General features: G+C 39.7%; 2 protein-coding genes and 1 pseudogene across 4 annotated transcripts; 1 reads left to right on the top strand and 2 right to left on the bottom strand.

Moving 5' to 3' along the window:
- Positions 1-4,355: 4,355 nt before the first annotated feature.
- Positions 4,356-11,985, bottom strand: LOC123624593 (zinc finger protein OZF-like). Of its 2 annotated transcripts, XM_045532559.1 has the most exons (3): positions 10,888-11,985; positions 9,497-9,589; positions 4,356-5,662 (listed from the first exon to the last, which is right to left on the bottom strand). In XM_045532559.1, the coding sequence occupies exons 1-3, from the start codon at positions 10,976-10,978 to the stop codon at positions 4,479-4,481; spliced, it is 1,368 nt and encodes a 455-aa protein (XP_045388515.1). In that variant the 5' UTR covers positions 10,979-11,985; the 3' UTR covers positions 4,356-4,478. The 2 variants fall into 2 exon arrangements, with proteins under 2 accessions (XP_045388515.1, XP_045388517.1); XM_045532561.1 differs by lacking the exon at positions 9,497-9,589.
- A 634-nt stretch (positions 11,986-12,619) lies between these two features.
- On the top strand, positions 12,620-25,705 carry ZNF471 (zinc finger protein 471). The gene is made up of 5 exons (XM_045532541.1): positions 12,620-13,473; positions 14,329-14,420; positions 21,433-21,559; positions 23,012-23,107; positions 23,888-25,705. The coding sequence occupies exons 2-5, from the start codon at positions 14,388-14,390 to the stop codon at positions 25,510-25,512; spliced, it is 1,881 nt and encodes a 626-aa protein (XP_045388497.1). The 5' UTR covers positions 12,620-13,473; positions 14,329-14,387; the 3' UTR covers positions 25,513-25,705.
- On the bottom strand, positions 19,311-19,880 carry LOC123624594 (annotated as a pseudogene). The gene has a single exon (XR_006730170.1). The product of XR_006730170.1 is annotated as a calmodulin-1-like (transcript).
- Positions 25,706-26,166: the final 461 nt, after the last annotated feature.

Raw genomic sequence — 26,166 nt, 5'->3', positions numbered from 1 at the left:
ACATATACAATCAATCATCTTGGTGAACAGATACATGCAAACCTACTCCCAAAGGCCAAGGGACCTGAGAGGCTGAAGAAAGCGGCTGACAAATCTAGTTTCTAAGAAAGAAACATTTAATAGGGACTTAAAAACAGAACAGATGTCTCCCGTGGCCAAGAAACTGTGGATCTCTGCACACACCCTCCAGAAAGTATTTTTTATATAGCAAGCTGTTTTTGGTAGAACGTGAAACTGGTCACCCTCTTGTGATACTTGTGACCACTGGGGGAAGTTAGATAAGTATCTTTTTGAGGGGTTATCTATGCTACAGAAACTGTTTCTTTTCTTTTCTTTTTTTTTTTGAGACAGAGTCTCGCTTTGTTGCCTGGGCTAGAGTGAGTGCCATGGCGTCAGCCTAGCTCACAGCAACCTCAAACTCCTGGGCTTAATCGATCCTCCTGCCTCAGCCTCCCGAGTAGCTGGGACTACAGGCATGTGCCACCATGCCCGGCTAATTTTTTCTATATATATTTTAGTTGGCCAGATAATTTCTTTCTACTTTTAGTAGGGGGGGGGGTCTCGCTCTTGCTCAGGCTGGTCTCAAACTCCTGACCTCAAGCGATCCACCTGCCTCGGCCTCCCAGAGTGCTAGGATTACAGGCGTGAGCCACCGTGCCCGACCAGAAACTGTTTCTTTATGAAGGGTTATCTATGCAACAGGCGTTTCTTGACCTTGCTACAGGAATGCCTTGGTATGCAGGAGTCAAACACCTGTCATTATAGTGGTTTTGCTTCAAGATGGTGTTACTCTTGCCACACAACAGGCTGTTTTTCCTACAAGTCACATGCTACCTAATGACATTTCAGTGGGCCATATATATGATGGTAGTCCCATAAGATTATAATGGAGCTGAAAAATTCCTGTCGCCTAGTCATGTTTTAGCTGTCTTAATGTAACAGGGCAATTAACTACTCACATGTTTGTGGTGGTGCTGGTGTAAACAAACCTGCACTACCAGTAGTATAAAGCCATAGTACATACAATTACGTACAGTACATAATAGTTATGAGTGACTATGGTACTGGCTTATGCATTTATTGTACCTTTTATCATTATTTTAGCATGTACTCCTAGTTATTAAAAAACAAAAGTCACGCAGGTCCTTCAGGAAGTATTCCAGAATAAAGCATTGTTATCATAGGAGAGGAGAGCTCCGTGTGTGTTACTGCCCCCGGACGCCTTCCAGTGGGACAAGATGTGGAGGTGGAAGACAGTGATTCTGATGATCTTGACCCTGCATAGGCCTTTGTGTGTGCTTGTGTCTTAATTTTTAACACAAAAGTTTAAAAAGTAAAAAAGAAAAATTTAAATTTTAAAAACAGAAAAAAGCTTATAGAATAAGGATATAAAGAGGAAATATTTTTGTACAGCTCTACATGTCTATATTTTAAACTATTATTACAAGAGTCAAAAAGTTATAAAAATTAAAGTTTATAAAGTTACAGTAAGCTAAGTTTAATTTATTACTGAAGAAAGAAAATTTTTTTTATAAACTTAGTGTAGCCTAAGTGTACAGTGTTTATAAAGTCTACAGTAGTGTACAGTGATGTCCCAGCCCTTCACATTCACTCACTAACTCACTAAGTCACCCAGAGCAACTTCCAGTCCTGCAAACTCCTTCATGGCAATTGTCCCATACAGTTGTACCTTTTTTTTTTTTTAATCTTTTACATTATATGTTTACTGTATCTTTTCCATGTTTAGATGCATTTAGATACACAGATACTTACCACTGTGTTACAATTGCCTACAATATTCAGTACAATAACATGCCATACAGGTTTGTAGCCTAGGAGCAACAGCTTGTACCACATAGCCTATGTGTGGAGAAATCTACCATCTAGATTTGTGTAAGTACATGCTGATATTTGCGCCAGTGACACAATCGCCTAATGATGCATTTCTCAGAATTCATCTCCATCACTAAACAATGCATGACTATAGCTGATTTTTCAAAACTGAAAATATGAATCTTTTTTTCTATAGGTAAATTCACATTTTCATTTAGTGTAATAATTCAGCTTTATTCTTTTCATTTGACTTTGTGTGCTATTTGTTACATTGGTCTTTTGTGTTCCTCTTGTTGGCTGATCATTTCCTTTTTCTATTGCTAAATTAGAACCTCCAGTGTGTTTAGATTAGTGGCTATCTCCCCTGATTATTTTTCCTTGAGGTGGTCATCATTTATTCCAGCCTTCTGGCCATCAAGATTTTATTTGATTATTAATATATTTATTTAAACAATACTCTTATTGGCAGCAGATTTGTCTTGCCATCAGCAAACTCATGTGCTATAAGCCAGATCGCTAGATCTCTGAAGATCATTCCCTAGAGGTTCTGTTCCAACCTTTCCACCCACAATGGTAATTACACCCTCATTGCCTCTGATGGTTAAGGGCTGTCACCTGGCCTCCATTACTCTGAGATCCTATCATTTCCACTGAACTAGATAACCCAGTTCCCTAACAGCACCTCTTACAGTCGGATCTGGCTTAATGCACAGCCACTACTAGCCATTTCCATGATGCCTGCACTCCCTCCTTGTACGTTCCTCCTCTCTGAGTCTTTTGATCCCTTCCTCCAGGTTGTCATGGAAGTTCTGGTATCTCTACTTGATTTGAGAGCTGTGGCTTTTTCCAAGTTTCAAGAATTATCCCAGTATCCATTAGAAGCATCTTTCTGCTCCCTTGCCAGGGCGTTAATCCTGTCGTGTAGTGACCACATAGCAATAAACTCTCCCTTATACAACTTTGTATTCTACCCCCTCTGTTCAGTAGGCTCAGGATCTCCTCACAGGTTTACTCTTCTCGTTCTTGCTGGTACATTTGAGCCAGCCCCTATGGCTCCTTTGGTGCCTGACTCCATCTCTTCCCATAGCAGGCCCAGCACTTCCCTTGGTGTTGCTGAAATCTAACCTATTACTGATTGGAGAAGATCCCAGGGAAGGCAAGCATTGTCTGAAAAAGTGGTGCCTCATTTAGGGCTCTGCATAGTCTTCCACAAGAAGAGGGGATGTAGAAGGCACTGGGAAGTCTGGGGATTCAAGGTTCTCAAATGTATGCACTAAGAGAAAACCAAATCCTGACTCTCAGAGTGCCACTTCTTCCCCAACAGGTCTTACATTCATCACTTCTATTCAATACTGCCCTGGAGGTCACAATAAGATGACCAAAAAAACCCCCTGAAATGAATGGCATAAAGACCAGAAATGAATAAATTAAGCTGTTTCTATTTGCAGATGATATGGTTGCTTATATAAAAAAAAACCTAAGAGATCGAAAGGAACTCCAAGAATAAGTGAAATTTTCAACAAGACAGGATACAAGGTAAATATACAAAACTCTTCTGTATCTTCATGTCTAGTAATAAGCAACTGAAAAAATAAATTATAAAACAAACCAATTTACATATTGTGAAAATATCTATGAATAAGTTTAAGAACGTACATGCAGAAAACTACAGGGTGTTGGTGAGAGAAATTAAAGGAGACTGAAATAGAAAGTTATGCTAAGGTTACAGATTGCAAGTCACTGCTATTAAAGTGTCAGTTCTCTTCAAATTGAACTACAGATTCAATGTAATCTCAATTATAATACTAACAAGGCTTTTTGGCAGAAATTGACAGGGTGATTCTAAAATTTATCACAAAATGGCAAATGAGCTAGAATAGCTAGAACAATTTTAAAAAATAACAACAAAGCTGGAGGACTTATACTACCTAATTTCAACACTTCCTCTAAAGCTAATAATCAAGACACTGTGGAACTGCTAAAAAGACAAATAGATTGATGAAACAGAATAGATTCCGGAAATACACCCATACATAAATGGTTAATTGATTTTTGAGAAAGGCTGCAACACAATTCAAGGAGAAAATGAAAGACATATCCAAAAAATGATGTTGGAATGGGACAATTATATCAGGAGGAAAATATACTTCAACCCTTACCTCCTCACATTATCCATAAAAACTTGAAATAAATCTAACTGTAAAAGGTAAAACTACAAAATAGCTAAAGAAAATATGCAAGAAATTTTATGTAAGCTCAGCATAGACTAGTATTTCTTCAAACATAAAAAGCAGAACCATAAAAAAAATGTTAACTGGATATGATCAAATTTAAAATTTTTGATTTATCACCATTATGGAAATGAAAAGGCAAGTTAAAGAATAGTAGAAAATGTTTCCAAAAATCTGGCAAACAACTCTCACAACTCCGTACTCAGAGAAACAGACACTTCACCGAAGATATAGTCAAAATGTTCATGAAAAGATTCTCAAAGTCAATAGTTATCAGGGAAATGCAAATTAAAGCTGCCATGAAGGTGTCATTCCACACAAACTATAATTGCTTTTATTTAAAAAGACTAAGAGTAAAAAGTACTGGCAATGATGTGGAACAAGTAGAATTAAAAGTTGAGGTTTGACTATTTGCTAGCATTTTCCATTACACATTCTATAATGTCGAGTAAGGGGAGAGCTGCATCTGAAGGACTTCCCACACTGACTGCACTCAAAGGGCTTTTCCCCTGTATGAATTCTATTATGTTGACAACATGTTGAGGAGGTATTAAAGGCCTTCCCACAGGCAAGGAATTTATAGGGTTTCTCTCCACTATGTGTTCTCTTATGAGTAATAAGGGAAGAGTGGGCATTGAAGGCTTTTCCACATTCCTTGCATTTATAGGGTTTCTCTCCACTGTGTGTTCTCTTATGAGTAACAAGGGAAGAGTGGGCACCGAAGGCTTTTCCACATTCCTTGCATTTATAGGGTTTCTCTCCAGTGTGTGTTCTCTTATGAGTAACAAGGGAAGAGTGGGTGCTGAAGGCCTTTCCACATTCTTTACATTCATAGGGTTTCTCACCAGTGTGAATTCTCCTGTGTAGAGTGAGCTGCATGACACAACTAAAGGTCCTTTTGCAGTCCCTACACTGATACGGTTTCTCTCCAGTGTGAACTCTCCGATGTTCAATCAGGGAAGAGAGGCGTATGAAGGATTTCTTACACTTACTGCACTCATACAGTTTTTCTCCAGAATGAGTTTTCTGATGTCTAATGAGCTGTGCACTTTGAGTGAAGGCTCTGCCATATTCCTTACATTCAAAGTGTTTTTCTCCACTGTGAATTCTCCGGTGATCCATAAGGGCTGAGGACCGGCTGAAGGCCTTTCCACACTGATTGCATTCATGGAACTTTTCTCTTGTGTGTGTACTCTGATGCTGAGTGAGATGAGTCATCTGGCTGAACGTTTTCCTACATTCTTTACATTTATAGGGCTTCTCACCCGTGTGAATTCTCTCATGCTGGGTCAGGTGTGCTCTCTGATCGAAGGTTTTACTACATTCCTTACATTTATAGGGTCTCTCTCCTGTGTGGATTCTTTGATGCTGAATGAGAGTTGATCGACGACTGAAGTATTTCCCACAATGAAAACACTGATTGCATTTCTTTCTTATATGATTTCTCTGATGGAGAGTAAGTTGGGTATCGTGGCAGTAAACATTTCCACATTCCTTACATATGTTTCTTGTACATTTTATCACTGTGTCAAACTGAGATAATACTTCATTAATAGTCCTCTTTGCAGATAACTCCTTAATCTCTGGACTTGACTCATCTGAAAAGAGAAAAAAAATAATAAAAACAAATTAAACTAACTTAAAACACATTTTATACTCTGTCAATCCATTAGGAGTCAACTTGAGAAATTGAAGTATCAGTTTTTAAGGATATATTGATAAGAATGCTTATTAAAACAAGCTTTATATTGTAAATAAGCTAGATGTCCCTCATAATTCATCAGGGTATATCTATATCTGGACTGTTATTCAGTTACTCAAAAAATACTGAACTTCAGCTATGTTTTCTGACCTGCAGGATAATGCATTATTAAGTGAAAAGAGTAAGATGCAGATTTGTGTGTTATACATCAACTTTCAAACCACAAAAAGGTAAATAATAGGTTGTGTATGTATATGTGTGTATGTACGAAACTGAAGTATTAATGTTTCCAGCTTTGGGCAGAGAGTGACTCTCCAATTATTTTAGTACAGAAAAAAAATTTGACATAATAAAGAAACAATAAAATCAAGCATAAAATCAAAGGCAGGCAGAGTATGAATTCTTAGTGATGTATTAATAGAATTTCCACAATTGAAGCGATCACTAGGCAAACATGAGAAATAGGGGAGTCAAGTGAAGGCAGAAAAGAAAAGGATTTAGAGCATCAGAAGACATGTATCATGTGGAATTACAGGGGCAAAAATGATATCAAGGGAAGGCTGATCGACATGATCAAAAATTAAAGAAAGGCAATAGGATTTGCCACAAAGGACATAAGTAGTATCCTTCCAACCTATAGTTATTTTTACTGTTTAGGAACTAAAGGCAGGCCACAGGTAAGAAAGAAAATAAAATAATTAAAGTTGAAAAAGCAGAAGACGGTGATGGGTACAGACTGCTAGTGAGCAACAGGGATGGAGGAGGTAGTCTGGAGTGCAGGCGCACAGAGCCTTGCACTCACGGTTCCTACATGGATCCTGAGGGAAGTAAACAACTCCACTGGAAATCAGTTTTTAGAAAATTCTAAAGTTCTTACAGTTTCCATCCTCACAAGTCAGCTGGACTGAGATGCTGGCTGTAAAAGTAATAACAGGACCTTGGCAGCCAGGCATGGTGGCTCATGTCTATAATCCTAGCACTTTGGGAGGCTGAAGTGGGAGGATCGCTTGATGCCAGGAGTTGGAGACCAGCCTGGGCATTAGCGAGACCATGTCTCTACAAAAAATTAGAAAAATTAGCCTGGCATGGCGGCACATGCCTGTAGTCCCAGCTACTCAGGAGGGTGAGGCAGGAGGATCTCATGAGTCCAGAAGTTTTGAGGCTGCAGTAAGCTGTGATGACGCCACTGCACTCTATCTCCTGAAAAAGAGAGAGACCCTGTCCCGAGGGGGAAGAAAAAAAGAATAGGACCTTGGTCAGTTATGGAGGATGGATACTGAGTTCTGGCCTGTTCCTGATGTACTAAATATGTAGGTATCCCACCTTGTTGGAGACACCAGGAGGCCTAACCCCATTAAGGGTGTAAGAAGGGCTAGTTATAGGAGTTACAGGAGACCTCTACCAGAAAGGCCTAATGTTTTCTAAAATGAATCTAAACAAAAGATTATTACCAAATGTGATGATGCAAGCTCATTATTCTATGTCCTTTGCACCATAGATCAACCCACTAAATAGAAATATCCACTTTAGCAAGAACAAGAGATTGGTCAGTTACCTTTCAATGTTTTCTTACTCCAATGTCTCAATCTTATTTTGGTTACCTGTTATTCCTGAATAGTGAGTGAATATATGAAATAAACATTCATCTACAATCCTGAATTTCTACTGAGACCCAGTTACATATTTCTAACTTACAGTTCAAGCTATACCTCCTAATGATTCCTTAATGAATATATCACAAATGTGCCCCATTGTCCCACTTCACATTAACTTAAATATCACTGAGTTTCAAAACCAAAACTATATTAATTGCCACACATCAGAACAACCAATTTTAATGCTTCTAATTATAGTTTCCACTTAGCACAAGATTGTGGAAGCAAGTTCTAATTCCCCCACTCAAATGTACAATCACTGCAAGTTTCTGGATTTTTAAACAAACCCCAAAAGTATTAATATAGCAGGCTCTCCTTTCTACTGCTCTCCATAGAAAGGTCTGCTTGCAAGGTTGGCCCCTGACTGGCCTCTAAGGAACTTGGATTTCAGGAGGGTTCCCACCATTGCCAGAACTGATACAAGTGGTTCACTGTGCCTAAACTATTTGTGCAGATGATGTAGTTTATGCTGAACACCTGCCTTCCTTCTGAGCATCTGGAATTTTAGCACATTAGGCAGAGGGTACCTTTGGGACTTACCACCAGTAAAACTCCTTGATGCTGAGTCTCTAATGTTATCTAGCAGCCAATATCTTATACATATCACACAATCTGTGGCTAGAGGAATTAAGCACATCCTGTGTGACTCCACTGGCAGAAGACTCTTGGAAACATGGCTGGTTTCCTCCAGACTTTTCCCTTTGCTGATTTTGCTTCATATTCTTTTGCTAAAGTAAATCTCAGCCACTGTGTAGTAAGGAATTTAACCTTTTTCCTATAAAGATATACAACTATTAAGTACCCATAATAATTAAAAATAATTTTTTTAAATAATAAAAATGTTTGTATAAGCATTGTTAAATTAAAATTATGTAACTAATGTCAAACATTAAAAAAAATTAACCTTTTCCAAAGACAAGTCTAGCCTCTGCCCTTGGCTCCTGAGTAGTCGTCTCTGACCCCTTGGAATATACCGCCTGGTAAAAGTGTCTCTGTCTACCTAGTGGCCTTGGACCATACCAGATTGTCAAACAATGTGATTTATGTGGGGGTCTGAGTCACATGGTATCAGTGTGACCTCCAGAGGGCTGGAGCCTGAGGTCAGCCACATGAGCAGTCACCCATGTCTATGTGATGGGGCCCAGTAAAGAATCTGGACACAAAGGGTCAGGTGGGCTTCCCTGGTTGGCCACACTCGGTGCATATTGTCACACATCATTGCCGGGATGAATTAACACTGTCTATGACTCCACCATGGAAGGACAAATGGATAGCTTTGTGTTTAGAACCCTCCTGGACTCTCCCCCATGTATCTCTTCCCTTGGCTGATTTCAGTGTGTATCCTTCCACTGTGATAAACTGTAACCATCAGTATAGCAGCTTTCAGTGAATTCTTTGAATCCTTGTAGTGAATTTTCAGACCTGAGGGTGATCTTGGGGACTCTCAACTTGCAATTAATGTCAGAAGTGAGGATGGTCTTGAGGACCCCCAAACTCTGGAGTTGGCATCAGAATGAGGGTGTCCTTATGGACTACTCCCTAACTTAGAGGGCACGAGTGCAACTATATTCTGAGTCCTATGACTACTCCTAGTGAGTCACTGAACCCATGGGTGGTCTTGGGGACTCTCAATACTCAACCAGTTATAAAAAAGGAATAAATGCTTGTTAATGAATAAATGATCAATGAATATACCCATGCAAACAATCACACAACTACATAGGTCATTTTACAGTAAAGAAACAGCAGTATCAAAGACTAGTATTTTGTAAAAATATAAAGCCTTACGAAAGTTCAAGTGAAAAAAGGAGGATGAGCTGGTGAGAAACAGGATCCTGAGTTAAAAAGGAATGTAACATAGATAATGAGGAAAGACACACCCATACTTTCTGAGCCTGGAGGCATTTATAAAAGTAGATATAAACGTAGGAACTCAAACTCAAGGAGCCCCAGTTTCTACACATGTATGGAGCATTGGGAGGGAGCATCTTTCATATCTTAAAGGGACTTTTCCCTCTAGAACCAGCAGATCTAGCATATACATGGCTTATCCCTAGTTGGTTCCTCTTACCCACCTGGCAATGGGTCTCTTATTTCTCCTTTTCCTATCATCCAGGGCAGCTTCCTATGTTCCAACAGTGAAATCACAGACTTAGAAATGGAAATGCCTGTGAAAGTAAGTGGAAAGAATTGGCCACGCTGTGATTACTCAAGTATTTTAACACAATTACACTGTAGTCAGGATATAAGCCATTATAAAACAACCACAAACAGTTAGAATAAAGAAAGCTACTCATTCAAATTTACACATTTCATGGAAATTCAGAACTTCACCAAAGATTACCAACAGAAAAAAGGACAGGACAGTGCAATCTCCTGGCAGGGGTTGTAACCCTCAACGCATATGTGTCAAACTCCTTGGGTCTGTGTTTCCGTTAAGGAAAAAAAAAAGCCCAAACTGAACTGATAGGGTCGAAGCCGTGTTTGCAATGGAGGAAGGAGCACAAAAAGAACTCGACTCAACGTCCACTGAAATTGACATGTTGCAAGCCTGTCCTGCAAATACGTCCTCAAAGGATCAGAGGAGCTTGTCCCACTGGGGCACTGCCGCACTATCCCTGGATGAAATAAATTGTTTTGGGAAGTCAAAAGGAAATCCCTGAATGAAAGGGGAAAATCACGCTTCAGGTAAAACAAAGGTGGCGAGCTCAGGGAGCTTGGCTGTGGGCCAGCACTCCCTGCCAGGCATCAGGCCACCGAACAGCTCTCAGCGGAGCCCAGCATGCTCCTACTCCGCTGCCTACGCTCCGCTCCACACCCAGCGACCGGCAAACACAGGACCCAGTGGGCTTCACTGATCCGATGCAAATAGTGTGCTCCGAGGAGAAGTCGGCCTGGCTGAGGTCACCCAGTGCTCCGCGGAGGGGCGCTGCGACCCTTGCAGGGATTTTTAATTCCCTCTTAGCCTCCAAATGCCTGCCTGGGCCCAATTCGATGATGTTCTGCCCAGGACAAAAGCAGATAGCATCCCCTGGATGGTGGCAGCTGCCCAGACTGAACTACGACTCTCAAAGACCCACTGCAGTTAGATCAAAAGCCATCCGCCTTGCCTTGGACAATACCGACTAGGACCAGTCTTTACAGAACAGTAAGAATCTGGAGAAGAAACAGCCTACCTGAGAAATAAGAAAGGACAACTAATTTTATTACTGATTTTTATGGACTTTAAAGATCACACCAGTTGTCTAAGAGAGACAGAGAGAGACACACACACACACAAATAGGTACTACTCATTGTCTCACATTTTGAGATAAGCTATGCAAGCATATTAACTAAGCATAGTATACTAATTAATATAACTAAGCATGTTACTGTTAAAATAATACTGGGATCTTAGGTAAAACCTTTTCTCCTAAGAACCAGAAAACATTTCATGTAAAACAGTAATTCCTGTAAAATTCCTACCGAGGGTGCCTTCAGTGAAGGTCCTACTTAACACTCCTAGAAGTTGAGATAACCACGGGTTCTCAGCCCCTTGCTGAGATGTAGCAGTCATCGGTGCCAGCCATCAGCAGCAGCTTCTTGGCCACAGGGGCTGAGACGATGCCAGTTCCTCTAGGGGAAGGGATGAGACGCACCACCACACAGCTGCAGCGGCCTGTCACCTTGCAAGGAACAGCGTAGGGCTTTCCGATCTTGTTCCCCCAGTAGCTTCTCCGCACGGGAACAATGGAGAGCTTGGCCAGGATGATGGCCTCTCGGATGGCAGTGGCTACTTTCTTGGAGCACTTAATACCCAGACCAACTTGGCCATTGTAGTCCCCGATGGAAACAAACGCCTTGAACCTGGTCCGCTGGCTAGCCCGGTCTGCCTTTTCACCAGCATAATCTTCAAAACCTCATCTTTGAGAGATGCCCCCAGGAAAAAGTCAATGATCTCAGACTCCTTGATGGGCAAGGAGAAGAGATAGATCTCCTCCAGGGATTTGATCTTCATGTCCTTAACCAGGCGGCCCAGCTTGGTGACGGGCATCCAGGGCTTGTCCTCGGCCTTGCCTCCGCGAGCTCCGCGGCCTCGGCCCTGGCCCCGACCACAGCCGTGACCCCAGCCGCAAATGCGGCTGCCGAAGCCTCCACGGAAGCCCCCGGGGCCTCCGGGCCTCCCGCTGCACCGCCGTTGTCCGCCATTTGGTGTTTTCTGCGAGAAGTTCTATCCACTAAGAGGGCAGGGAAGTTTGTTTCGTTCTCTGCTGTATCCTCCTGAATGACAATTCCTTATTTGTCTTACCTTCCCATACAGGTACTATTAATAATTCTACAGTTTTCTCATTCCCTTAAAACAGGGACCGTTTCCACGCTGGTAAAGAGCAGGATGGAGTTCAATCCTAGCAGACTGGTTCCAAAGATGTCTTATTTACTGCCTCTGAGCACTAATAATGACATTCTCATTTTGCAGTTGCGAAAGTTACTGATTTTCTGGAGTTGTAACAGTCGGGATTCCGAGTCGCTGTCTTTACTGCGGAAAAGCTTTAGCACAGCCACCCTCCCGCGGACAGGCGCTGAAGGCCGTGCTCGGAGTGACACCGCGGTCACATGAACGTAGCGCGTCACAAAGGCACACGGAGAGCACACCAGAGGCTCAGCCCCTGCGCGTCTCTCTCTGGGGCGCAAGGACCCGGTAACTAGGGACGCTACTGGTGTCCAAGCGAGGGAAGCCGGACAGCTGATCTACGCGCCTGCGCACACTCCCTCTCTTCCGGGCCAGAAACCCTGGGCCACGCCCCGCACCCGAAACCAAGTACCGCGCAGGCGCACACGCTCTGACTCGCCCTCTTTCGGACAAGGCTGAGGATCTGCCCCTCAACGCTAAGCCAGGCGCCGTCCCCGCCCCTCGCGTTGGACGCCTCGAGGGAGGCCTGCGCCTGCGCACTGAGAGTTCCAGCGTCGACTCCCGAAGCCCTTCGTATGAGAGCGTTTGGCTTCCGGGCGAGGCCGGTGAGTTATTCTGGGTGGTCTAGGAGTCCCAGCTGGAGGACCCGGGCGGCGCAGGCAGAGGAGGCGAGGCGGGAGGGGCGAAGCAGGCGGCTCGGACCCGGACAGGCAGCCCCAGCCGCGTCCGCGGTCCCCGGCCGACTACATTTCCCAGAGGTCCGCGGGGCGGGCGCGCGAGGCCGCGGCGCGGGACGGGCGGCCGGGGCGGGCTGCGCGCGAGGGATGGGTGTGAGGCTGCGCGGGCCAGCCGGCTAGCGAGTGTGGGCGTGAGACAGACTGACCTGTGAGTCGGGCGTGTGAGAGAGAGAGAGAGAGAGACAGGCAACGGCGAGAAGCGGGCGAGCCTGTATGTGAAAGAGCGGTCAGTGTGAGAGGCTTGGGTGTGTGCGAGGGAGAGACAGACTGAACTGTCAGAGTTCAGAGCGTGAGACCAGGCTGTGTGAGCGGAGACAGACCACAGTGTGAGACCAGTGAGAGTGACAAATGTGCGAAACACCAGTGTGTTAGGCTCCCTGGGAGGCCAGTGTGTCTGTGAGAGAGACAGAGACTGGATTGTGTGAGTGAGAGTGAAACCAGGATATGTTGGTGTGAGTGTGTGAGAGAGGGAGACAATCAAGTACGGGAGAAAGTTGTGTGTTTGATACTGTGAAATATAGATATTTGGTCTTCATCCCAGTTTCCTGGCATCCAGCTTCTAAAATCCCTCTAAAATCTCTGATGTAGTAAATGTCTTTTTGTATGCTAATGATCGTGTGAAAGATCAGTCAGTGTGAGAGGCCTGGGTGTGTGTATATGTGAGAGAGAGACAGAATGAACTGTGAGAGTTCAGAGTGTGAGACCAGGGTGTGTTGCTGTGTGAGACCAATGAGTGTGAGCCCCTAGGTAGAGTCCAGGTGGGGGCCGCTCACTGGAAAGACCAAGGCAGGATTAGAGGGTTGGTACTGTTTGCCCCACCTTCAAGCTCCCAGGAGAGGAAAGGATCCAGGCTTCCATAAAAACTCAAAAGGATCGGTTTTGGTGAACTTCCCGGAGAACTGAACTCATGGAAGTTCCTGTAGGGTGAGCCTCTGCCACATAACCTTTTCCCATGATCTCTTCATTTGTATCCTTTGTAGTATCCTTTATGATAAGCTGGTAAACATGTTTCTCTGAGCTCTGTGAGCTGAACTAGCAAACTGAACTGAAGGAGGGGTTTTGGGGAACCCTGATTTGTAGTTGGTTGGTTAACAGAACAACGTGGAGTTCTGGAATAGAATTTCCTGCCCCCAGGCCATGGGTTTCAGTTAAAAGCGTGAGCTGGGGTGACTAGCTCCTAACTGGAGCAGGAGATACCCTCAATTCTGGGTGACAAAGGAGAGCATTAACCAAGGGGCTGAGGTGAGAGTGAAGGTGGCAGAATGGAGTGCTCAAGTTTTCATCCTTCTAGGTTGAGGAAGTAAAGGCCCTGGGAATTTGGGTGGAGAAAGAGGATAATCTTGGCTTCTGGTGGCACTTAGGAATCAGATTTTTGAACTGTAGACTGTCAAAGCATGAAGCAGAGACCCAGGAAGAGAATGAGTCCACCTCTACCTATAAAACAGAGGAAATAACTACTTCATAGAATTATTTTAAAAATAAAGTGAGAATATAATCTATGCAGAATACCTAATACATGTCTTATTTTTATTCTTAATGAGACAAAGAATGGGAAGGCAGCTTTTGGAAAAAGATTAAATTTAGGACTTTAAGCATAAGAAAAACAGTTGTCTACTATATTCCTTTGATGGCCATAGATTTATTGCCCATAATCACCCAGTTATGTGAGTCTGGAACAAAAGAAAGCTGGGAGGAAGAAGGAGAAGACTATTTTTTAGGTTGGTGATTCTGGGAGTACAGTGAAGGCCTCATCTCTTACTATCTTTTTTCTTCCTCCAGCCTTGCCCTTCCAGGACACTACTGTTGTCCAAGAGAGAGACCAGGAAGAGAAGGCAAAAATGAGTGTTGAGCTAGTGAAAGCCATGCCCCAGGTTAGTTGACATTTCTTTGCTCTTCCATGAGAGGCATTCTTGCTGTTTCGAACTTGGTAATGCTTCTTTTCTTTTAAAAATTCCCTTATTAACAGTCTTGTCCAACAGCCTGGTTCCCACTTCTCCTGAAGGAGGACACTGTTCTTAACTCTGACTACCTAATAGGTAATGTCCGAGTATGATGAGTCATGGAGGCCCATCTGAGCCCCCTCTTCCCACCTTATGCACATTTTAAATTTAGTGTTGACCCTTGTGAAAAGATTTGCTTTATATTATATGGAATATATATATGGATATCTCAGTACCAGTGAGCTGGTTTCTGTGCATCCAATGGCTCCTATACATTAGTACATTAGGAATTATTATTTTGATTGAATTTTTGTCCAAATCTCTAATTATATCCTTAAATTCTTAAAAGTTTTTTTTACATTTTGGGCATGAATTTCTAACCTCATTTGTTCGCCTGAAAAAAAATCTTAATTCTACTTTATTTTTGCAAATTTTATAAATGTAAATAGGTGATGTATGCACATAGTACAAAACTCAAAAGACATAAAATTTTACTCTTGCCTTCCAGTTCTTCTCTTAAGAGATTGTCAGCTTATATGTCATTCAGACCTGTGCTATGTCTTTGTGTGTATATATACTTTCTTTCCCCCTCACAGTTAATGTTTTTTGTGCCCTGTTTGAGAAATCTTTGCCTATCCCTAGGTCCTGTTTTTCCAAAGGGTTTGTTTTACCCTTCACAGTTAAGTTTCTGGTAAATTTAGAGTTGATTTTTATGGTTTTCCATGACAAGTGGGATTAAATTCTATTACATTTTTGTATTTAATTTACATTAAATTATCACATTGAATATATAACCTATTGTGATAGGCGAGGTAGGGGTTTATTCTTTTTCTAGCTCCCTATCTCGTTGACACAATGGCATTACTTGAATAATTTGTCTCATTGTCACTAATTTGTAATACCACCTATATCATGCACTAAATTCCCGTGTATGTTTTGTTCTGTTTCTGGACTACATTCAGTTGTACTTGAATTTCTATTTTTAATCTTCTAATTTAAAAATATATCATATTTGCATGAGTACAAGGAACTCTGAATACAAAAGGACCCCTTAATTTTCCCAGAGCGAAATTACCCCTGAAATTTTTTTCCAAGTGGAAAACATGCTTGCATGACATACATGAGAGTCAAATGTTCACTTTTGAAACATGTAATTAAATTAAGTATTAATATTGAAATTCACACTAGTTTAATTTTAATTTTTTTTCACAAGGGTCTTGATGTTAAACATTAAATTAATTTTAAAACACTGTTTTTCCTCCCCCACTGTCAGAGTTGATGAGATTCAAAAATATTTATGTGGTTTTGGGGCATCTGTGTCTTCCTCAGCATTAGGACCATATTATGAATTATCTAACATAATTTTCCAAAGATACAGAACTCTTAGAGTTTGTGTGCATGATGTTGTCATTGAAATTGTATCTGAAGTCACATTAATTAACACAACAGAATGAGTTTTCCCCCTCATTTGTCCTATAGGAATAAGTTGGGGATCACTACAATATTACTACTTACTGTCTTTAGTTTTGATATTTAACTCATACTCGTGAATATGTTTGAAACATTATCTCTTGATTATTTTAGTTTTAGATATTATCTAGTAACCTATTGTAGATGAGAAAGATGTAGTCCATTAACAACCCTGCTACCCAAAATGCACATACACTGTCAGACTTTGAACTTTGATTTAAAACAAAAACAGTAATAAAATAGTGTTCAGCATAGCTTGGTGTCTTTCATCAGTTTTAGAGAATTTTCAACCACTCTCTTTTCAAATATTAGTTCTGAAGGTTTCCTCTCCTAGGATTACAATTATATAAATGGTAGATCTTTTTTACACTGTATTATATGTCATGCATGCTCTGATTCTTCAACTCTCTAACCTGTTAATCACATTGACTTCTTTCATTATTGCATGCTTAGTTCTAAGATTTATAATTGTTTAATGTAGTTTACCATTTTCTGCCTTAATTTAACATTTTTCCTTTTAGTTCCTTAAAAACATTAATTATTTTGACATCCTTGTTGGATAATTCCATTGTCTGGATCTCCTGTGTGTTTCTTTCTGTTTTCTCATTATTTTCCTCTTGATTTTGTCTTATGTGTCTCATTATTTTTAGATTCAGTGCTGGACTCTATATTCTTAAAAATTTTAGAGATAATTTAGAGCTTTGTCTTCTGCTTGAATGGGTTTACTTTGTAAAAATTCTTAAAAATTATTTTTTTAGAATAGTTTTAGCTTTATAGAAAAATTGCAACGAAAGTACAGAGAAATCTCATACCACACCCAGCATTCCCTAGTTATAGCTTACATTATTATGGTGCATTTTTTAAAATTAATGAGCCAATCTTGATATATTACTAGTAATTAAAGTCCATGCTTCGTTTAGATTTTCTTAGTTTTTATCTAATGTCCTTTTTCTGTTCCAGGATCCTATCCAGGATACCAGATTACATTTACTAGTTATATTTCCTAAGGCTCCTTTTAGCTGTGAAAGTTTCTCATACTTTCCTTTTTGATGATCTTGTTAGCTTTGAGGAGTGCTCAGGTATTTTGTAGAACATCTCTCAAATCTGATTTTTTTTTGTGATCATACTAGGGTAATGTGGTTTGGGGAGGAAGATGACAGAGGTAAAATTCGTTTTTTATCACATGAGATCAAAAGGTACATTCTATCAACATGACTTATTATTGTTGATCTTAATCAAGGTTAACTTGATTAAACTTGAGGTAGTGTTTATTGGGTTTCTCCACTGTTAAGTTTACTTCCCCCTACCTGACTTTTCCATACTGTACTCATTATGAAGTCATATGCATAGCCCACACCTAAGGAGTGGGAAGTTATGTTCTACCTCCTTGAGGTCAAAGTATCTACATAAATCATTTGGAATTTTGTATGAGATATTTGCCTATTTTCCTCATTTATTTGTTTAGTCATTTATTTGTATAAGTATGTACTCATGAATATTTATTTTATACTTTGGGTTATAATCCAATACCACTCTATTTTGTTGCTTATTGTTTCAGCTTTGGCCATTGATAGCTCTTTCAGTGGCTCCTGTGTCCCACTGACATACCTCATCATTGTGAGTTTTGTTTATTGTTTTTAGCACTTCCTTACTTTCTGACACTATATATCTAGGCTTATTCTGTATATTTCCTGCCCTAGTCCTAGAATGAGCCCTTTCTCCAAAGTGGAGAGGATTTACTCTTGCTTTAGGCAGACAACTATATTAGGAACAAATTTTAATCTTAACCAAATCAGTTGATATGATTTGATGCTAGGCCTCAGTCCTGGAAGGCTGGATCATTTCTGCTTCACCATTAATCTTAGAGTGTAGGCCTTTGGGGTCTCAACCAAAAGCCTGAGATGTTTACCAGGACCATCTTTGTCAGATTACTGTAAACACTCTAAATTAGCATTTATTGCTGTTTCTCCTGATAATGTCCTTCCTCAAAAGGTCTCAACTAGTTAGTGGTGACAGTTTTATCAATCTACTCCTGCTTGTGAACCCTGAATAAAATCCTGCTGGATATCATCTCACATGGGAGACTTTGGTAATAATCCACGGTAGAAATCATCTTTTGGGAAATATCTTTGCCTTCTGTTTGGACACCTTATTTTATAATGTGGAAGGGAAAATACCTATGGTGAATGGTAGGAAAATGTCCTATTAGTCATGTTTTCCAGAATTCTCTGGACTATTCTTATAAGTTTACTTTTCCATGCATATGTTAGAAGTAGCCAATTTTCTAAAACTCCACTGATTATTTTAAAGTGAATTTTTTTTTTTTTAGCAAATACTTTTTGAGGGCCTTGTATGTGCCAGGTGTTCCTCCTAGATTCTGGGGATGTGGCAGTGAATAAAACAAAGGCCCTGCCCTTGTAGAATTTACATGCTAGAGGGGGGAAATAGACATCAATTAATTGATTAGTGTACTTCAGATAAAGTGCAACAGATGAAGATAAACTGAGGTAAGTGGGAGAGGGGGTCCTGAGTAAGGGAAAGTCTAGATTTCATTGTTTCTAGAGTGGTCATGGAAAGTCTCTGAGACTTTTGAGCAGAGACCTAAAGAAAATAAGCAAGTGTATGGGTAGTGGAAGAAACAGGTTGCAGGCAGTGGGTCTTTACTGTGCTCAAGAAGAGCAAGGACAGAGCAAATGGGAAAAAAATAGTAGGTAACTTCAGAGAGATCCAGAGGGCCAGACCATTTGAATCTTGTTTTTGAATTGTATTTTTTTTCTTTTTTTTTTCTTCCCCTCCCCTGCAAATTGTAATGTTTTAACTGGAAAACAAATACACAACTTGGAATGGATTTGAGGCAAATTTTGCCGTAAGCAGATTTTCTTAAATTGGCTTAACAAAGTTTAAAAATCAAGTAACAATAAAAGAAAATGCTTGTGGTACAGGACCAGCAGTACAAAAAAATAGTGTAAGAGTACCTGGATAATATACTCCTTTTGCAGTAGTGCAACTTTTAAGTACATATTGTTGACTGCCCATAATCCACGCAGAATTAAAACTCCACACTTCAACAGCAACATGCTGACAGTTCCTAAAGAAAACTACTTTAAAAAAGGTATAACCCAGATGTTCCCTCATTTGACCACTTCCCTCTAAGTTTAGATGTGCAGAAGGGCTTAGATATATTCAGAGGAAGCCACATGCAACATGTTACTTGATCAATTTTCTAAAATGAGGTTTCAGGACAATGACAGTAACATAAGGGAAGAAAACATGGAGGAATGAAGTCCTAATTACTATACATGCATATTTTTTTGACAGTAGGGAGAAACCTTTTACTGATAAGTTACAAAGAAAAGACAAATAAACAATTTTGTACAAGAAATGTAACACATTCTGTACAGTGTCTTCACTTTGCTGTCATCATTTGTACAAACTCTTCATAGTTTACTTGAACATCACCATCAATATCTGCTTCCCTGCTCACTTCATCTACCTCTTTGTTAGCTTCTCTCCCACGTTTGTCATCACATGGTGAAACTCTCCTGCACTAATAGAGCCATTGCCATCCTTATCAAACACATGGAATGCTTCTCTAATTTCTTCTTTGCTGTCTGTGTCTTTCATTTTTCTTGTCATCATGGTCAGAAATTCAGGGAAATCAATTGTGCCGTTACCATCAGCATCTACTTCATTAATCATGTCCTGTAACTCTGCTGCTGTGGGAGTCTGCCCAAGAGACCTTGTTATAGTTCCCAATTCCTTTGTTGTTATGGTTCCACCACCATCCTTGTCAAATAGTGAAAAAGCTTCTTTGAATTCTGCAGTCTGCTCTTCAGTCAATTGGTCAGCCATGCTGCAAGTACTACTGGTTTCCAAGATGTGACCACACAACCACTCAGCTCGCTCAATCCACTCGGACTACCATTTGATTTTGAAGAAAATCATCTTTATATAATTGGGCTTTTCTTCTGATTTTGGACCATCCAAACCTGGTTCCTTAGTCCTCCTGGAAATCCCATAAGTTACCGATAGCTTGTAATAAATGCTTTTCTTCTGAGAAAAAGAAAAAATAATAATAACAGGCTCTTCAAATGTTATTAATTGCAATTTACTTCATTGATTATAGGGTCAATTAAAAAATCACTGGATATTTATACATACTTATACAATTATCCATATAAATATTGGTGAAAATCTGGTAGTATACATGCCAAATTATTAACCATGAGGAGCAGGATCAAAAGCAGAGTGCTAGAATTATAGGTGTGAGCCCCTGTACCCAGCATCATTTAATTTTATAAGGATATTTGAAATGATGATTCTCATGGTTAGTTCAGGTAACTAGTTGGTAAAAACTAGAATTCAGGAAAAGCAGTAGTTCACAGAGAACCTTAGATAATCCTGTAATACTTTTATATGAAAAACATTTTTCTAAAGGTGTTAATATCTTCTAAAGTTCCATATATTGAATATTTTTATAAATTTGTTTTTAAACAGTAATCTTTAGAACAAAGGCATGATATAAAGATTACTACTAATTAAAATGTCATGTTCATAGCTTTGTCTTTATATAGTTAAAATTTGGGTTACTTTGCAAATCATGCACTGAGATTAAGAAGATACTTATTTTTAATGAAAGTAAACCTGAAGATGAAAAATGCCTGTAATTTTTTAAATTCCTCACAACCTTCTGGTGATTGTAACTGGACATTTAGAAGTTATAACTTTTTAATTTCATTTTGTTCTCCAACTTTATAATTTCATTTTGTTCCCCAAGTGCAGGTTCAACCAACCATGGGTCTAAAATAGAGTATTCGCCAGGTGCGGAACCCACAGATACCAGAGGGCCCACAGCTGGACTTGAGCATCTGTGGATTTTGGTATTCATGGGCCATGGGATATCCTGGAAGCAATACCCCTTGGATACCATGGGACAACTTATTTTAACTTGAACTCAAACTGAATATACAAACTGGGTGTGTTGCACTCTTACACTGGGTGATCTCCTGCTTCACAGCTGATTCGAGTTGGGCATACCACTTTTAAATGGCAGAGCATAAGAATTCTAAATATATTTTTGTTTAAGAAAAAAAACTTAGCCACATCAGTTCATTACCCTTCCTCTTTGCCCCCTCCCTCAAAAAACTAGGATCACATTTGAAAAATGTCAATTTAGGTATTCTTTTTGTTATGGTTTTGAAAATTCAACCACAGGCATATGTCCTTCCTTGAAGCCCTTGTTTCCTGGCCTGTGGCCACCTACCCATTTTTCCCCATGCTGAGAGTGGATTGCCACCATTGTATATAATGCAGTTTAACACTTTAATAAGTTTCATTTTGAGTTGGATTTTAATATTTTTCTTTCTTCTCTGGGCTATTTCTCACATAAAGTAGAGAGAACTTTGCACTTCAACTTGGAGTCATCTGTGGACATGAGTATTGGTTGGTTAAGAATGTATTTTTGTCATTTCAGGACTTAGTGACATTTAAGGATGTAGCAATAGACTTTTCCCAGGAGGAATGGCAATGGATGAACCCTGCTCAGAAGCACTTATATAGGAGTATGATGTTGGAGAATTATCAGAGCCTGGTATCACTGGGTGAGATTCTTTTTCCCCCCTGCATAATTTAGAATCTATCCTTAAGGAACCTTTACTTCTTTATTTATTATGAAAACTGCTTTTATTTTTGTATAGGTCAGAATGGAATCTGGGAAACAAGGTGGATATTTAGGTATTGGAGAGAGTTTCAGATTTGGAGTCAGTGAATTTGATGTATATCATATTCTTTGGGTGTGCCCTTAAGGTAATTGGGAACACAGGACACGATGTGAATCTCCTCAGTCTCCTGTGCTTCCTTGTTCTCTCTGTCTTGCAAAATTATTTTTACCACTAAGCAGTAACAGTGTTTATCAAGAATATAGCTAGATTATTATACATTCAGAGTATCCTTTTTAAAGTCTATACCTTTTTTATTAACTTGTGATAAGTAAACCAGAGAAACGCAAACTATGTAAATGTCTTCAGATGCTCACTCTTAGTGAAACTAAATAGTCCTTTCTTCTAAACCCTGGGGCGACTTCATTGGCTAGACTAGCTTTCTATTCTCTAGAGACCCTGTTTATCATGCTTGTGGTTCACTGAGCTTCTTGAAACTAAAATTTATATCTTAAACCTATTTTAGGAAATTTTCAGCCATTATTTCTTGAAATTTTTTATCTGCTCTCTTCTATTTTGGGACTTCAGTTACACCTATGTTAGATCCTTTGATATTGTGCCCTAAGTAACTAAGGATCTGTTTTCTGTTTCTTGGATTGGATCATTTCTATTGACTTGTATTCAAGTTCACTGACTATCATTATCTTCAATATTTTGTTAAGCCCATCTAGTGAATTTTTAAATTTCAGATACTATATTTTTTAATTCTAGAATTTCCGTTTGGTTCTTCTTATAGTTTGTTTCTCTTCTGAGATTTCCTGTTTCTGCATTCATTAGAAGCATATTTTCCTTTGCGTTCTTGAGCATTGTTGTAATAGCTGTTTTAAAATCCATGTCTGTTAATTCTAACAACTGTGTTATAGTAGGGTGGGTGTCCGTTAATTGCATTTTCTTCTGAGTATGATTTCAGTTTTTTCTCTTCTTATATCTAGTAACTTTGGATTTTATCATGGACACTGTAAATAAATCGTTATAGAACCTCTGGATTCTGTGATTTCCCTCTGAAGAGTATTGATTTTTTTTTTTTAAAGCAGGCAGTTAAAGTCCAAACTATGTTTCTAGGGGCCTTTTAAAATACCTCATTTGCTACTATCTGATAATCCTCAGAAAATGCTAAATTTCTGCCCTCAAGCCTCTTAGAAAATAGTTTAAATTTTATAGAATTGATTTTCAGTCCCACTAGACTGTTTCACAGTTTTATGTTATCTGTCCTTTAAACATGCTCTATCTCTTATCTAGTCATTCTGAAATATCATTCCATCAGAACTAAGGAACTACCTTATAGTTCTGAAATAAACCAAAACATGGCCAATTTTTATGTCTTTTTCTATGCAGGCCTTTGCATTTCTAAGCCATATGTGATCTCCTTATTGGAGAAGGGGAAAGAACCTTGGGAGATGAAGAGTGAGATGACAAGAAGTCCGTTCTCAGGTGAGTGTGGGAAAGCCAGATAGGGGAATCCTTTTGACATTGTGGCTTAGCCATTGTCAAAGGTGATCACTTAAGATTTTCAGAAACTCTTCTTAAGCCTTACAGACCTGAGGAGAAGACTAAACTTGGCGTAGGCCCCTCACATGTCTTCTCTTCTGTTTGGTTCTCTTCTTCAATAACTTGCTTAGTCACCTCCTGACCATCCCCTTTCCCTTTGCCATACAGACTTATTTAAGCTTCTCTGTTTCTTAAATCTTTTCTTAACTCCCTAGTTAGCTGCTGCTTACAAATCATAATGTACCCTGAACTCTTCCTTTCTTGTTGAAAGTAGGAAAAATCCAGACTCTGTCAGCCTTTACCTGGTCAGCTGCTTCCTACTTCCCTAACCTCATTCTCTATTTTCTATTATTTCTTTATCCTTTGTGACGACCCCTGTCTAAGGGACCTGATATTTTAGTTGATAATTTTCTATGGATAAGATAGGAAAGGAAAACACTTTCTTCTTTGTCCTTTCTTAATATCACCTTTTTCCTAAGGTATAAAATATATTCATTTCCACCACTTTTCCAGGACCTCATTGTCCTACATTTAGTTTTCTTAACCACCTTGCCATATTCCTTCATGAGTTCTCATTCTCTGGAGTCTCCTTACATGTTTTCCATGTCTGTACGTGGTACATTTTGTGAGATTCATTAAATATTTTTGAATTACCTTTTTCACTTTATCTCCTTTGTTATAGCTCATGATAAAGGAAACATTTGCTTTTTTGATATCTTTCAGATTGGCAATCTATATATGAGACACAAGAATCATCTCTGAAGCAGTTCATGTACAATGATGCATTCATAGAGAGAATTACAAGCTATGGACTTGAGTGTTCCACTTTTGGAGAAAATTGGAAATGGGAAGACCTTTTTGAGAGACAGATGGGAAATCAAGAGACATTTAGCAGGACAGAAACAATCACTCATAAAAAAACCCTCACTAAGAAAACAGACCACAAATACACCAAATTTGGGAAACTTGTGCATCTGGACAATGTAGATGAGAGTGTTTATAATCACAAGTTAGAAAAAAAAAGCTTCTCTAAAAATTCTATGGTAATAACACACAAGAAGGTCTATGTATCAAAGAAACTTTTTAAATGTAATGAATGTGACAAAACCTTCACTCACAGCTCATCCCTTGCTGTTCATCATAGAATTCATACTGGAGAAAAACCATATGAATGTAAAGAATGTGGAAAAGCCTTCAAGCAGAGGCCACACCTCGCTCAACATCATAGAACACATACTGGGGAGAAACTCTTTGAATGTAAAGAATGTAGGAAATCCTTCAAACAAAGTGAGCATCTTATTCAACATCGAAGAATTCATACTGGAGAAAAACCATATAAATGTAAGGAATGTAGAAAAGCCTTCAGACAGCCTGCACATCTTGCTCAGCATCAGAGAATTCATACTGGAGAGAAACCCTATGAATGTAAGGAATGTGGCAAAGCCTTCAGTGATGGCTCATCTTTTGCTCGACATCAGAGATGCCACACTGGCAAAAGACCCTATGAATGTATTGAGTGTGGGAAAGACTTTAGGTATAACTTATCTCTTATTCGTCACTGGAGGAGTTACCATACTGGAGAGAAGCCTTTTAATTGCAGTGATTGTGGAAAGGCCTTCAGCGTTCACATAGGACTTATTCTGCATAGGAGAATTCATACTGGGGAGAAACCCTATAAATGTAATGTGTGTGGAAAAACCTTCAGCTCTGGTTCATCCCGTACTGTACATCAGAGAATTCACACAGGAGAGAAACCTTATGAATGTGATGTTTGTGGGAAAGACTTTAGCCATCATGGGTCACTCACTCAACATCAAAGGGTACATTCTGGAGAGAAACCTTATGAATGTAAGGAATGTGGGAAAGCCTTTAGGCAGAATATACACCTTGCTAGTCATTTAAGAATTCATACTGGCGAAAAACCTTATGAATGTAAAGAATGTGGAAAAGCTTTTAGAATCAGTTCACAGCTGGCTACACATCAGAGAATTCATACTGGAGAAAAGCCTTATGACTGTCAGGAATGTGGAAAAGCTTTCAAACAGAAGTCACACCTTGCCCAACATCAGAAAACTCATACAGGAGAGAAACCTTATGAGTGTAGTGAATGTGGGAAAGCCTTTAGCCAGACTTCCAACCTTATTCAACATCAAAGAGTTCATACTGGAGAGAAACCCTATAAATGTACTGAATGTGGTAAGGCTTTCAGTGACAGTTCATCCCGCACTCAGCATCAAAGACTTCACACTGGCCAAAAGCCCTATCAATGTTTTGAATGTGGAAAGGCATTCAGAAGAAAGTTATCCCTTATTTATCATCAAAGAAGTCATGCTAGAGATGAATGTTAAGAATGTACTGCATGTGGCAGAGTCTTTAGCCATTCCTTACTTCATCAGAGAACCCATTCTGAATAAAAACCATATGAATGTAAGGAATATAGAAAAACCTTCGCCAGACTGCATACTTTATCACAGCTCACTGCAGCCTCAAGCTCCTGGGCTCCAGTGATTCTCTGGCTTAGCCTCCTGAGTAGCTGAGACTACAGGTGCATGCTACCATGCCCAGCTAATTTTTCTATTTTTTGTAGAGTTGGGGTCTTGCTCTTGCTCAGGCTGATTTCAAACTCTTGAGCTCATGCAATCCACCTGCCTAGGCCTCAGACGGGATACTTTAAACAGGAGAATTCATACTGCAGAGAGATCTTTAAAATGTAAGGAATGTGGAAGCGTCTTCAGACAAAATGCACACCTTGCTCATCATCATAGAGTTCATCTCTGGCATCCATCTTTTCCTCACCTGCTATGTCACCATGCCCTGTGGCTATTTCTGCTAAGTAGTTTTGGAATTCATTTCTTTCCATGCCCTAGTTCAGAACACAGTCATTTCACCTAAACTGTTTTGATCCTCTAAAATTGTTCTCGTGCATCCTCTTTTGTTCCCTTCAAGTTCATTCTTCACATTACAGCCACAGTGACCTTTCAACAGTGAAAAGGTAATTATGT

This window comes from Lemur catta, chromosome 19 (genome assembly GCF_020740605.2).
Source record: "Lemur catta isolate mLemCat1 chromosome 19, mLemCat1.pri, whole genome shotgun sequence".
Taxonomy (NCBI): Eukaryota; Metazoa; Chordata; class Mammalia; order Primates; family Lemuridae; genus Lemur; species Lemur catta.
The sequence above is the reverse complement of the archived record's forward strand: the minus strand, read 5'-3'. Positions and strand labels throughout refer to the sequence as shown.

Excerpts from the sequence above, each read along its gene's own strand:
- LOC123624593 (XM_045532559.1), bottom strand. The coding sequence starts at position 10,978 with ATGACTGCTACATCTCAGCAAGGGGCTGAGAACCCGTGGTTATCTCAA. Across the intron at positions 9,590-10,887 it reads CTTCACTGAAGGCACCCTCG|GCATTTCCATTTCTAAGTCT; the intron begins GTAGGAATTTTA and ends TTACTTTCACAG. Across the intron at positions 5,663-9,496 it reads AATAAGAGACCCATTGCCAG|ATGAGTCAAGTCCAGAGATT; the intron begins GTGGGTAAGAGG and ends TTCTCTTTTCAG.
- ZNF471 (XM_045532541.1), top strand. The coding sequence starts at position 14,388 with ATGAGTGTTGAGCTAGTGAAAGCCATGCCCCAG. Across the intron at positions 14,421-21,432 it reads TAGTGAAAGCCATGCCCCAG|GACTTAGTGACATTTAAGGA; the intron begins GTTAGTTGACAT and ends TTGTCATTTCAG. Across the intron at positions 23,108-23,887 it reads GACAAGAAGTCCGTTCTCAG|ATTGGCAATCTATATATGAG; the intron begins GTGAGTGTGGGA and ends GATATCTTTCAG.